Source organism: Moschus berezovskii, chromosome 11 (assembly GCF_049115385.1).
Source record: "Moschus berezovskii isolate FMDL1 chromosome 11, NW_MosBer_1.0, whole genome shotgun sequence".
Lineage (NCBI taxonomy): Eukaryota > Metazoa > Chordata > Mammalia > Artiodactyla > Moschidae > Moschus > Moschus berezovskii.
The window spans coordinates 95,070,550-95,084,630 of record NC_142470.1 but is presented as its reverse complement, the minus strand read 5'-3'; the positions used below and the strand labels follow the sequence as shown (position 1 = coordinate 95,084,630).

At 51.0% G+C, this 14,081-nt stretch overlaps 1 protein-coding gene across 1 annotated transcript; it reads right to left on the bottom strand.

Annotated features, from left to right (window-relative positions):
• Window positions 1-2,036: 2,036 nt before the first annotated feature.
• Window positions 2,037-11,165, bottom strand: NAGK (N-acetylglucosamine kinase). The gene is made up of 10 exons (XM_055399269.2): window positions 10,983-11,165; window positions 8,900-8,984; window positions 8,647-8,745; window positions 7,733-7,874; window positions 6,861-6,971; window positions 5,798-5,910; window positions 4,527-4,614; window positions 3,461-3,558; window positions 2,998-3,076; window positions 2,037-2,369 (listed from the first exon to the last, which is right to left on the bottom strand). The coding sequence occupies exons 1-10, from the start codon at window positions 11,009-11,011 to the stop codon at window positions 2,179-2,181; spliced, it is 1,035 nt and encodes a 344-aa protein (XP_055255244.1). The 5' UTR covers window positions 11,012-11,165; the 3' UTR covers window positions 2,037-2,178.
• Window positions 11,166-14,081: the final 2,916 nt, after the last annotated feature.

The window sequence follows — 14,081 nt, the reverse complement described above, 5'->3', positions numbered from 1 at the left end:
GGTATATCATTCATTTTTAATCTTTATATTAAAAACCTTCAGAGCACTCATCACAGCTGGCAGACATTTCAGTAAACATTTGCTGACTGGGTGGCACAGATGAGGCCATGCTGTCCACAAGATAACGCAGAGTGAGGCAATGCTGGCCTCTTCAAGTGCAGTTTTTGTTTCCAGCTGTCTTGCTTGGCTGTTGAGCTCAGATGAATACATGTGTTCCCAATGACTTGGCAGTATGGAATTCCATTAATTTATCCTATCTTATTAGGGAAGGAGATTATAAATTTAAAGGAGAATCTCATCAAAAATCACTTACAACCTTCTGTACTGCAACCTCTGTTACAGAGCCTGACTGAAGAATAAGCTACCCCATCACATCTCCTTTGCCCAAAGGAAACAGGAACACATCTGACCTTGTACACTTTAGTGTTGCCTTCATTTTTTCCACTAGTACTTAGTGAGCACTCGTGAGTTGGCACTAAAGTCAATTAAGCTGTGCTCCTCGCTGTGCTGTAAGACCCCCACTGTTCAACTGGAATAGTAGAGCCCCAACAATGGTATGAAGTGACGGCTGTTCCCTGAAGAACATAAATGTCTTATTTAAATTCTTCACCAATAGTTTCAGATTCTAAATCCAAAATACTGCTAGACCCTGGTCCTGCAATCATGTAAAGACTTCTCCAAAGTTCATGGCTCATCAGTTGTGTTATTAAGACTGTGAGATGGAACAAAGGCACTTTGCTTGTGTCCCCAACTCTGCAAGCTTTTTGGCAGAGGATGCACTGAGAGCTGACCCCAGTGGTCTGAACGATACCTAGAAAGCTGACTGTCCCTTCAGAAGGGAGTTGGCTTGAGTCCTTATCGTGTTGAGCTAGAGCTGATGGGACTGAAGCCACCATAGTTCTGCTCTAGATAGTAAAGTGGAGAAGGAAATGGCAACCCACTCCAGTGTTCTTGCCTGGAGAATCCCAGGGACGGGGGAGCCTGGTGGGCTTCCGTCTATGGGGTCACACAGAGTCGGACACGACTGAAGTGACTTAGCAGATAGTAAAGTAACAGTGTCATCTGACTTGGGAAATGAGCCTAATCAGAACTCCAAAGTTATTGGGTAGAGCTCCCTCAAGTGCAGATCCGGGACCTCTACAGCAGAAATTACCTGAAGTATTTAGTAGAAATGAAAACACCATGTCACCTCATCCTTGACCCACTGATCAGACAGCTTATGAAAGGGGAAAAAAATCTAAGTTTAAAACAAGCTCATCAATAATTGGTGCACAGACGTCTGAGAACTGATGTCTAGGACACGATCCATGCCTTCTAACAGCTTACAGTGTAGATACCCAGAGAGGCAGCCACTCTTGCTCAATATTCTGTCTGCAGTCTTCTCGGGAGAGAACAGGAATCTCTGGGCTTGTTTTTATGAATCAAACTGAAGTATCCAGAGGACAGGAAATCATGTCTGCTCCTTACCAATGTTCATTCCCAGTGCCACATGACAAAGTGTCACCCTGGAATGGAAGCCAGGCCGCCAGTCACCCCTAGCTGTGTCTAGTTGGCCTTCCTGGATCTCAGCCACTTTCACAACCTCTTCAGAACTCTTTCAAGCAGAAGAACTGCAAACTGTGCTGTTTCCCTATAAGTACCAAATCCAGTGAGGTAACAATTATCCCATATTAGAACTGTCTCCTGTCCCCTAAATTCTACTGGAACTATCAAGAGAGGCTATGATATGTCTAAGGTTATTCCTGGTGATGTTCCCCATGGAGAACACTTTGTTCCACTAAACATGGTCAGGCAGGGATTTTTACCCAGTTTGACAGGAGAAAATTGAGATCACAGGTTAACTGGTAGCCACACGGCATGAGTATCTAGCATGCGGGGTAGGGGCAGCACACAGATGGGTTATCTAACTGCATGGTGAGCAGACTGCAGACCATAGGCCAAGCACCTGAGCTAAAACCACTGCAGAGCCCTCTGGGATACCTGCTGGCAAGTAAGCTGAGGGTGTACACAGCAAATGTGCTTGGTAACAACCCAGCTGGGAGTGGTTAAAGTGCATTTATTTTCTTCTATATGTGTTTCTTTTTTACAAAAAAAAGGAAAAGGAGAAAAAGCCTCCTGCCTTCCAGCACCCGATGTCCACTGGGCTTGCTCAGAGAGGGTAAAGCCAAGGCCGGTGCCCTAGGAGAGGGTATAGGAGTAGAAGGCAATGGCATTGGCACTGTAGTCCATGGGGAGGAGGTGCCCGACGTGCCTGGCCCCAAGGCTGGCTGCGCCCAGGGCGGAGGAATGTCGAAGCTTCAACAGGGTGAAGCCGGAGAAGGAGTTCTGAGCCTGGATCTCTCTGCCTTGGGTCAGTGCCAAAAGGAAACCTGGAGAAAAGAATGCAGAGGACAGAGATAAGAGACCAGGAAAAAGGGGGAACAGAGGGAGGGAAAGAGGAGGGCCAGGCTCAGAGGCCTCCTGGGGGACCCACATACCAAACCCCTCACAGATGGTGCAGCGGGGAGCGCGAGCCCAGGGATGGCTGTGGGATACTGGAGCCCACGGTCCCCCTGCCACCTGGGGGTGCCATCAGGTCCTAGGGCTACTGCAGTGTCATGAAAACCACACAGCCACCTAACACAAGCTGCAAGGTAGCAGAAGGAACACTTCTGTCCTTCTAGGAAGGATTACAATGACTGGGCTGTCACAACATGCTGGTCAGAAGCTCCGACTTCAAGTTATATCTGTGTTTAATTTTTAAAAGGCGGGGCTTATTTAGTAAATCCTTTGGAAAAGAACTTGAAGAGTTCGAGGAAGCTGGATGGGACAGTGAAAATAGGCTCTCTGGAAGAGTGAAGGTTGAGAGCCTTGGCCTGAGACATCAGTAGCCTGTCCAGGCCTCGGGGCCCAGGTCCCAAGTCCTCCGCGAGGAAGGCAGTTTGCCCAGGCCACCCACTTTCCAGCCCCATCCCTTGCCCCTGCCTATCCCCACAGGGCCCCCCAGCCTATGCTCACCTTCCTTCAGCAGCTCCCAGCTCTTCCACACAGAGCCCACACACAGGATGGGAAGGCCCATCTCTCCCTGGAATAAGACCTGGCGGAAAGCAGAATGAAAACTGGGGGCGACCAAGCCTTGCCAGTACCAGAGGGGGCAGTTTCTTAGGACCAACCCAACCTACCCTAGACACTCTCCCTCTAGCCGAGAGCCAGAAGGTAGTCCAAGGACTCAAGGAAAAGGAAAAAAGGGAGGAAAATAGATTTATAAAGGCAAGGGAAAGAATGGAGGGGAAGGGACAGAAGCAGGACTGAACAAGACACAACAGCACAAACGCCACAGTCAACCAATGTGTTATATACACAAACAGCACAGGACTGGCCTCAAAGGGCAGGCACCGTTGATGGGACAACCTCATCCTAATAGGAAAGAGCCGGATCTGGGTCAGCAGCTTCCCAACCTCTGATTCCCCCCTCTACTCACTGGGTCAATCTCAGGCAACACTGCTGCAACATGTCTGGCCAGCATCTCCCCGGCCTTCCTGAAGATGTAACGGGAAAGGGGGTCTCCCTGCTGAGCTCCTGGGGAGGGAGCAAGAAACGCAGCGGGTGAGTTCCGAGGGAGCTGCCGTCTTGTTCTCTCTCTGCGGCAGAGCAGCCACTTGGAGGAGGGCCGAAGGCTAGCAGAGGGCTCAGTCAGGAGTTGAGGCTCCCCTGCTGACGGTGGGTAAGCCAGCTCCAGGGCGCCCTCTCGTCCTCACTCCCCCCGCCCCCACCAGGAACTTCCACTCTAGAGTAGTGTCCTGCACAGAGGTGGCTCACTCCAGGCACTCAAGAAAGGGAGCCTCCCTGGGCAAAACCCTGGTGCCTGGTCTGTACTTGAACTTCACGGAGTCATCCAGTCTGTCCCTGCGGGGCTCTCAGCTCTGGGAAGCCAGAACTTGAGCAGCTAGCTGGTACTGCTGTCGGGGCCCCCCACCAACCTCCAACAGCCTGCTGCTAGTCAGCCCAGCCCCTTCCTGGCTCTGCTCTGAAAGGGCCTCAGGCCAGCAGGATCTAAGGGGGCCCTACAATGCCCTGAGGCTGCAGGAATCAGCCTCAGGGAAATTAAGGGAGTGTGGACCGTACAGCGGAGAAAAAGCAATGTGCAGACACACAAGACCTCGCTCAATTCCTGATACCCAACCAGATATGCCTAACCTCTCTGTGATCCCCTAGTTCTCTGGGTATCACTGGTTAAAAAAGAAGTTATAGATTCGCCCAAAGGATAACTGCTTCATGAATGTCTCAGAAATAGATACACAGCCTGCACAAGCCCTGACAGCCGTCAAGAAGAGAAACAGGCAACATAAAACTGTCCACACAACCTGAGCGCCCTTCTGCTTCCACCCTGCGGCCCACCAGTACCCAGGCCCATGGTGGCAGCAAACTAAGGCCACTTGGTCAAAGGGAAACTGCCTTCCAATCCCCATCTGAATCCTACTCCATCCTCCAATTAGGGAGGTCTTCGCAGAACAAAATCAGATAAAACCCTGACCCATTTCCAGTACCTTCTGCAACTTTCCGGCAAAACCCAGCAAACCTGCATTTATCAAAGTCCCTATACAGGTGGGTGAGGATTCCTAGCCGATCTGGCACCTGGGAGACAGAGAGAGGGCACAAGATAGTCAGCAGAGGTGAAGGAAAATTCCCAGTCTGCCCACCCAGGTGGCCTTCCTGCTGTCTCTACTGTTAGAAAAACTGGAGTAATATTTGTTAAAGCTTGAGAGAGTACAAGAATTTGAGATGCGTCGTTTGAGATGCGTTCTCTGTTTTCCCCAGCATGGCATCTGCTGCTGTTTAGGGGTTGCTTGAACACAACACAGAGCAGTCTGCTCACCAAAGAGCGCTCTGTAGTTTCTTCGGGTGCTAACGACTGCTGCTCACCGCACCTCTCCCTTCAATGTCACAGGGTAGATCAAAAAGAAACTGAATTGTTTTCCCCACACGTATTTCAACACAGGTCCATCTTCTACAACAAACTTACACACCTGTGACGCCGTTGAAGGTCCCAAAGAATGAGGGATTCCCTAGACAACATTACTAAAACAGAAGGCAGGGGGCTAAAATTTGAGCATGTTAAGCATGTTGCACACCCTCAGTCAATTAATCTTTGTAATGACTAAAGGATAAGAGAGGGAGGAGCAGACATATGAGTGGAGTTCAGAACCAATCTGCTGAGTCAGGTGAGACCCCTGCTTGCTCACAGGGCCCTCAGCCAGAGAGATGCCTATCAAATAAACTGATTTCCCTTCTGCTCTCCCCACCTCCACCTCTGGTGCAGCTAAAGGCAGCTGTTCCCTAACCCACTGCAAACGAGCACAGCCCAGACAAGGGCAGTCAATCCCTGCCGCCCTGGGTGGGAGGCTGTACCTTCCCAAGAACTCTCCCTGCCCCCCTCTTTAACAGGCTCTCCGCCCTGACCATACAGGTCAGAGGTGGCTCACGGTCCAGTGGACATGGTCAGACCGAATCTGCGGCCCCTGGGTCTGTGTGCACTGGCTCCTGATCTCACCCTGCACCTCTCCTTCCAGCCTAAAATGGCATCTGCCTTCACCTCCCCTCAGAGTCTAGCTGCCCAAGGATGAAGTCGAGCTTGGCGCCACTCCTCATGCCTGACACCCTCGGGGAAAGCAGCACCCACCTCATTCTGCATCCTGTCCCCACCGACGACTTCTCCATCCTCCAGCTCTGACCCACAATTCATCCCGACTTCCCCTGGCCCACCCAGTCCCTCTCCCGCTGTCCTATCCACACGGACATGTTTACTGGGTGCAAGTACCTGGAAATAGTTGAACATGGCCTGTTTGACATAGCCAATGTCGTGAGGAGCCGCCTCTAGGTTGTCGATGGAGTCAAACACTATTTTCACTGCTTGGTGTGCAATCCAGTAGGCTGCAGAGAGCAGAGAGAACTAAGATGACGGGGCAACCTCCCCAAGTTCACAGGGAAGGAAACTCAGACCTAGACAGCGTTGGGTATTACAGAGAATTAGGTGCCCCGATTCCCAGGCTGGGGTCCTCTAATTACACTGCATCTGATCCATACAAGGGAAAGCTGGAGGGGGAGACAGAACAAGTGAAGCTGTGTCACTTCCGCTCCTACCCCCAAATAAAGACCAGGTCAGCCAGCTGCCCCTCACACCACTATCATCACTGCCAGAAACTAGACCATAACGGCCCTCATGAACGCATACAGCTGCTACCTGTGAAGAGGTGATGGTGGACCTTTCCCACTGGCAGACTAGCATGCATCTCCTGACATCCATGGCCTTAACCTTCATGGTGTCAGTTCCCTCCAAAGGTCAACATAGGTAAGCAACGGCTGTTATGCTGAGGCATGACTCTGAGTCCAGGGTGCAAGTTACTGATGAAGAGCAGCTGCTGCTGCTGCTGCTGCTGCTAAGTCACTTCAGTCGTGTCCAACTCTGTGTGACCCCATAGACGGCAGCCCACCAGGCTCCCCCGTCCCTGGGATTCTCCAGGCAAGAACACTGGAGTGGGTTGCCATTTCCTTCTCCAATGCGTGAAAGTGAAATCGCTCAGTCGTGTCCGACTCTTCGCGACCCCATGGACTGCAGCCTACCAGGCTTCTCCATCCATGGGATTTTCCAGGCGAGAGTACTGGAGTGGGGTGCCAGTGCCTTCTCCGCTGAAGAGCAGGGCCTGCCACTAACCCAGCATTTGCATCTCTATGATCTCTTAAGTCATTACCCTGTGTTCAGATTCAGGCGCTGTCCCCCCAAGAATCCCTAGGGGTCTTCAGCCTGAGGGGAGAGGAAGACGGGGAGCTGCAGGGAGGGAAGGTCCAGGACCATGGGACAGGCCCAGTCGGCGTGTGCTCACCTGAGCCCTCATCTCCCATCATGTGGCCCCAGCCGCCACAGCCGCTCTCAGAGCCGTCGGGGTTGATGAGCCTGCAGTTGGAGCCTGTCCCAGAGATGAGCACGATCCCACCTGGAAAGGGCATAGGAGGCTCAGTGTGGTCGAGGCTCTGCACAGAGCTCACAGCTTCTGACTAAGAAAAGAAAGGACAGAAACCAGCCCCAAGCAAAAGGAGCACCACCCAGCTTTGAGGAGAAAACCCAGCCCAGCCAGTTTCCTGCCTGAGGTGGAGGGCCTGGGTCTCAGAAGAACGCCAGTCACATAGAGCCTTTCTCCAAAGAGGAACCCGAGTCTGTGTCTCCCTGCCCAGCCAGCCTTCAAGTGACCATCTGCTTTACCGAGTCCCTGCCATGTGCCAGGGGTTGTGTGAGACCCTGTTCACACGGTGCTACTCATTCAAGACCCTAAACCACCTTAAGAATACAATTATCCCCTTGTTCTAGATGAGGAAATTGAAATTCAGAGAGTTCTGTAACTTCTCCACGAGGGTACAGCTGGAAAAACAGGCCACCTCATGATACCATAGCTTTTACATTCCCAACACAGAGTTCCTCCCAGTGTCTTTTCGCACTGGCTGCTGTCCCCAGCCAGCTTCACCACTGCCCGGCCCACTCCTCTGCACTGGGCTCCTGTGTTTGACTCCTTTCTCACTTCCTACGAAGATACCCTTCCAGCCCTCCCTCCTCTGCGCTGTCCTTGCTCTAGCAAGCTTCTGCTAGTGAGAGGAGTGGGGGCCGTGGTGGAGGCTGCTCCCCAGACATTTGTGAGTCAAGTTCTGCCAGCTTCCCCAAGAAAACCGGTTCTCAACCTCACCCCTCCCTCCACCTCCTCACCATCCGGCGTAGCTGTGGCGATGGAGCCGGCGGCATCGGTGGTGATTAAGTAGCTTTCACTCAGGTAGGGAAATCGGTCCCTCAGCTCCTCCATCAGCATCCTCACCGCGTCCTCCTGATCCCCACCGCTCAGGGATAGGCCCTAGGCCACGCGGGAGGTGAGCGAGCAAGCAGACGCCCAGGCCCAGCTCCTTTCTCAACCCCCTCCCCTCCTGATAGCTGCCCCTGCTTTCCACAGCTGAGCCTGCCCTGTTCATGCAGCCCAGGCCTCCATCCACCCCACACAGAGCCTCAGCAGAAGGCTGAGGCTGCAAGAACCGGGACTGAGCATGGACAAGACGAGGGATTCAACACTGCCAGCTTTGGAGCTGGGAAGGACAACAGTGCCCTTAGAAAAACCAGGCAGAGGAGCAAGCGGAGAAGACAGGAGCTTGGTTTGGAATGCATGGGGTTTGGCCATGCCTGCAGGACATCTCATGAACACGTCCAGGGAGAAGCCAGAGCTACAGTGAGCTGAAAGTAAGCTCTGAGCCAGGAACATTAGCTAACATTTAATCAGTGCTCATGCATCAGGCTCTGTGCGAACCACTTTGGGATGTATCATGTCATTTTACTTTCCCAGCAACTGAGGTAGCCACTGATTATCTGCATTTCCCAAGTGAGGAAACTTGAGGCTTAGAGAAGATAAGTAACGTGCTGAGGGTCACCCTGATGTTGAGTGACACAGCTGGGATTCAAACCAAGGCCTCAAGGCTCTCCAAAGCCCTGTGCTCTTCCAATCCTGTGGCCTGTAGGTGACAATGCAGCCACAAGAATGTACGTGTCTTTCCCTCTGCAGTCACCAGACTCCTCAAGTTCAAACTCACTGTCTCAGCGTTGCTGTGACCTAATTCCCAAGTGCTACCCAGACTCACCAAGCTTCGGAGAGGAACCAGAGGATCCACCCCTGCTTTCCGTTTGGCCCTGTTCACCATCTCGTTGATCCTCTCCACGCACTTGTCTGTCCCGATCAGCTGGCCCCAATCAAGCAAAGGAGAAGTTACAAAGGCATGCATGACCTGTGTTGCCCCAAAGGCTGCTAGGTGAGCCCCCAGCCACCACCTTAACAGGAGTTACCGAGAATAAAACCACAACCAAGCCTACTGGTCCCCTCAGTGTGGCCTTTACCCAGTGGTTTGTGCTGAGTCCATCCGCTTCTGCCAGGATCTGCCCATCCTCTGAGAGTAAGAGGACCTTGGATCGTGTGCCTCCCCTACAGAACACAAGGGGGCACTCAGTCCTAACTCAGAAAAAAATGCAGATACAGCTAAACCTGAGCAGTCCTTGTGTGAGCCCAGCGTGAGGGAGAAAGCTTCAGCAAACCCAGTTACCACTCCCAAACCTTCCTCTGTGGCTGGGTGATTGCTATGCTCTTGGACTTCCGAAATGCAGTTCCCATTCAGCTTCCCTCGGGGGCATCCTACTTATCCTCCAAGACCCTTTGCCCTTGACACCTCTGATGTGTGGCCAGCCACCACAGCTCCATTAGTTCAGCCATGTCAGTGTTCCCCACCCCGGACTCCTCTGTATTAAAAGTGTGTTGAGCCGTTTTCCTGTCTGCCTCTCGCTAGACTACAAGTTCCATGGGGTCAAGCTCTGGATCATTTATTTACCCTCACACCTGGCACAGGTAGATAAAAGGAACGGCATGTCTCTCCACTTCTCTCACAATAGCTAAAGGTTGCCTTTAGTAGCTTCAGCTGCCAAGGTCTTTAAGACACCCTTGTGAGAGACTGACCAGATGGGAGGGAGAGTTAATACCTGCTTAAGCAACTAAATGGTCAAATGCTGGGTCATGGTAGTTTGGAGGGAGGTCTGTGGTGGTGTGATGTATGCTTCTTTATTGATCAGTACTTTTAGGACTATCAGAAGAGGACACTGGAGCCCTGCTGATCAAACTCAAAGATGACAAGCAGTTTCAAGGGGGAGTTAATGCATGAGGTGGCACACTGTCCCCAAAGAACAAACTGGAAAAAAGGTTTACATGTTACACATGAATATGACCAGGATAAACACAAACTTCTGTACTTAGTTTAAAAAATTACAATAGATACAGGGCAGGAGAGATTGATCATAACCCATGCATGTGAAAGAAAAGACTCTGGGGTGCATGTGTCTGCAGTGGGATGTGACTGTTACAGAAGTAGTCCAAGCTCAGATTAAAAAATGCTCTAGCTCAGACAACAGCCACTCTTTACTCTGATCTGACACACCCAGATTCATAGAATGTTGTTACTGGCAGGGAACTTTGGCGATCATTCTGTTCATCGCTCTTCTCACTTCACACATGTGGTAACTGAAGCCCAGACAGGGCAAAAGTCTTGCCCATGGTGATACTGAGGAGAAAAGTTATTACAGAATGTCTGGCAGACAAGCTTCCCAGCAGGAAATACGCAAGAACAAGAGGGCTGGATCTAGTGTGAAGAACCTTAAGTTCCAATAAGAACGGAGAGGATTAAAAAAAAGAAAAGAATGGAGGGGTTTCAGACATCAGGACAGGCTAGCACTCCGATCAGCCCAGCTTTAGGTCGTGTGTGTGTGTGTGTCCCCGCGCACAGTCGTGTCTGATTCTTTGCAACCCTACGGACTGTAGCCCACGAGGCTCCTCTGTCCATGGGATTCTCCAAGCAAGAATACTGGAGTGGACTGCCATTTCCTCCTCCAGGGGATCTTCCCAACTCAGGGATCCAATGCGTCTCCTGCAGCGGCAAGCGGATTCTTCACCACTGCGCCACCTGTGATGTCCCTTAGATCCCAGATACCTTCTGGCAAAGCTCACTGTTCCGGATTCCAGCACACTCCCGCTCCCCACCCCCAGTCCAGCAACTTCACACCTGACACCTGTTCTGGAAAACTCTTGGGCGCAGGAATGGAAAAAAAGAGAGCTGCTCCAGCGGAACTCCGGCGGAGTGGGTCTTTCGTGCGAGAAAGTGGCGTATTTCCGCCACAAAACACAAAGGACCCACTCCGGGGTGTGGCCGTGGCAAACAGTGCCTGCAAAGTACACGACCGCGCACCAAGGGCACCGCTGTGCCTGCACACACTCCTGCTCCGCAAGGCCCCGCAGCCCCAAAGCCCAGGTGACCGAACCCTCACTGAAGCAGCTCACCAGCCTGCCGGCCCGGCTGCGGGCTTCCTCTCAGCCCCTCTCTCGTGCCAGAGAGCGGCCCAGGACGCCCCTCCCGGCCTCCCCGCTCCGGCCCGCACTCACCCCTCCACGCCCCCGTACAGCGTAACCATGCCGCCGCCACCGCCGCCGCGGACCCCGCCGCCGCTCGCCTCCCGGCTGCGATCCCGCCTCCGGTCTGCAGGGCACCGCCCCGCGTCGCGTGAGCGCCGGCGCGCTCCAGCCCGCCCCCGGCGCGCGTGCGTGGGGCGTGGCGCCGCGGCCCGCCCCAAGCCCCGGCGGCGGGTGCGGCGGGCGGTGTCAGTGTAGCTCCCCGCCCACTTCCTGGACCCGGCTTCTGGAGACGGATGGGGATCCCAGGTGCAGGAGCCCGAAAGGGGTGTTCAGGCCAGAGCCCCCTAGACCCGTCACTGCCTTGCTTGCCCGGAAGTTGGTGGCAGCTCCGCCTCGCGCAGGCGCAGAGCCTGGGAGCCACGTAGGCTGAAGGTCAAACGGGTCTTGACGCCGGTCGCGGGCAGAGCCCTTTCGCGGCCTGTCAGTCTTAAAGAATTGTCGCACTGGTCAACCCAGCACATGCCCGGCGATGGCAGAGTCACACCATGAGCCCGTGGGGACCCACGCAGACTTTACGGTTCGCTTGTGTGAATATTCGTAACCAAGAGTAACTACAGGCGGTCTGGAAACCGAGAAAGCCCTCCAGGTTGTCCTTGTAAGCCGAGAAGGGAGCGTTCAGCTTTTACTGTCTTACAGAGAAAGTTGGGTTCTTTGTGGAGGCTATTCGGAGGCTGTAGTCTGCCAGGCAAACTAGCAGATTTGATTTTGAAAATAAAACTCGTGTTTTTTTGGCAAGAAAAATTTAAACTTCCAAAGTTTTATCTGCCCTTTGGCTTCCTCTCCGCCACATATTGTGCGTTGTGTATCTGCGTTAGGCATGGACCTAGCCTCTGTGAACCCCTTAGGCAGAAATACCTGCTTAACCATGAAGAGCAAAATTCTGGCATCAGTAAGACGACTCCTTAAAGATAACACTTATTCTTGATAGGGGGTCACATGGCACTTAGATCTGGATTCCGTAAACTGTCAATAATATGTCATTTAATGTACAGCTGTCTTTCAAAAAATTTGTATTACTGTGCTTCGACTTCTAACAGGTGAAACAATTCTTAGAGCTTTCTGAGATGCTTTTCTTGAGTTATAATCGTCAAATTTGGCTCTAATAAAATTTTCCATTTCTTTCTTAGATCGACTAATTGTTTTTTTGTTGTTGACAGGTTTTAGAAACCTTTTGTTACCTTCCAGCCACCACTGAGCTCTCATTCTTTAAAGGGGTGGGAACAGGGCATCTCCAGGCGGTTCTGGGCAGCAACTGGGGCTAGGAGGGCAGTCAGCTGCCGCTGGCATCTCTTAAGGAACGTCAGTCTAGGGAGAGGGGCTTTGCAGGGCAATTCTCAAGCTGCTGCTGCTAACTCGCTTCAGTCGTGTCCAACTCTGTGCGACCCCATAGACGGCAGCCCACCAGGCTCCTCTGTTCCTGGGATTCTCCAGGCAAGAATACTGGGGTGGGTTGCCATTTCCTTCTCCAATGCGTGAAAGTGAAAAATGAAAGTGAAGTCTCTCAGTCAGGTCCGACTCTTAGCGACCCCAAGGACTGTAGACTATCAGGCTTCTCCGTCCATGGGATTTTCCAGGCAAGAGTACTGGAGTGGGTTGCCATTGCCTTCTCTGAATTCTCAAGCTAGCCTGTCCCAATTCTCCACCCCCATCTCCCGGACATGCCTGCTGATCTTATAAAAGAAGCCCAGCACTAGGCGCCTCTTCCCCTGACAGTGAAATGGATCTGTTTATGCTTTGAACATTTGGGGCATATGTGCTTTTTAAACTAGAAAAGAGGAGTCTTTTCATTTCTTACCTATTTGGGACTCTGAAACACTTCAGTTTAACCCCTAAGAGTAATTAAAAGTAGAGCCCTACATCATAGAGTGTAGGGTAGGATTTTTTTAAACCCACCTGTATCATTTACATCCATAGTGCTTCAGACCTGGAAAAGTGTTTATCCAAAGCACACATTTTTAGAATAATGGAAGTAAAATATTCTGGTGAGATTAAACTGACAGGATTTTTGAAGAGGAAATTGTAGATAGATTTTGAAAGAACTGTTCCTTTTCATGCCTTGGTACAATGAGCCTTCGGATCTATGTATGTGATAATATTAAAGTTTCCCTCTATATTTCTTGTTAGAAAAGGAAGCACAAGAAAGGTTTGAAGATAAGAATTGATTTCACCATTTGCTAGTGGATGACCTTGAGCAAAGTACACAGAATTGCTGATGCTTTTCCTCTATGAAATGGAGATGTTAAACAGCCACCTACTCAGTCTTACACGGGATTTATATATCAAAACGGTTGTGGAAATCGTAAAGAACTGCATAGATCTTAACTAATTTTTATTGACATTGCTAATTAGTGTCTGCTGTCCAACAATGGAGCCACATGTGACTACTAAGCACTTGAAACGTGGCTAGTCCAAATGAGATGCACTGTGACTGTAAAATACAGGACAGCCAGATTTAGTACCAAGACAGAATATAAAAGTATCTCCTGTAATTTTTACACAAGTGACATGTTGATATTGTTTGGAGATAGTGACTTAAAATGATATGTTATTAAAATAAATTTTGCCAGTCTGTTTTCTCTTTTTTGAATATAGTTACTAGAAATTTTAAAAATTGTATATGTGACTCACATTTCTACTGCATGTGCATGAATGTTAGGTTGCTTCAATCACGTCTAACTCTTTGCAGCCTGATGAACTGTGGCCCACCAGACTCTTCTGTCCATGGGATTCTCCAGGCAAGAATACTGGAGTGGGTTGCCATGCCCTCCTCCAGGGGATCTTCCCGACCCAGGGATCGAACCCGCATCTCTTACGTCTCCTGCGTTGGCAGAAAGATTGTTTACCTTTCAGTTCAGTTCTGTCGCTCAGTCGTGTCCGACTCTTTGCGACCCCATGAATCACAGCACTGTGCTATTCTATGTCCTGTCTCCTAGCCATCCGGGCCAGAATATTTCAAAGCTGTTAAGTACCTATTTATGAAATATGATTGATTTAAAGGAGAAAACTGTGTTGAATAAATGACTATGCATTTGTGTTGTACATTAAAGTTCTATAAAGTTATTTTATGTA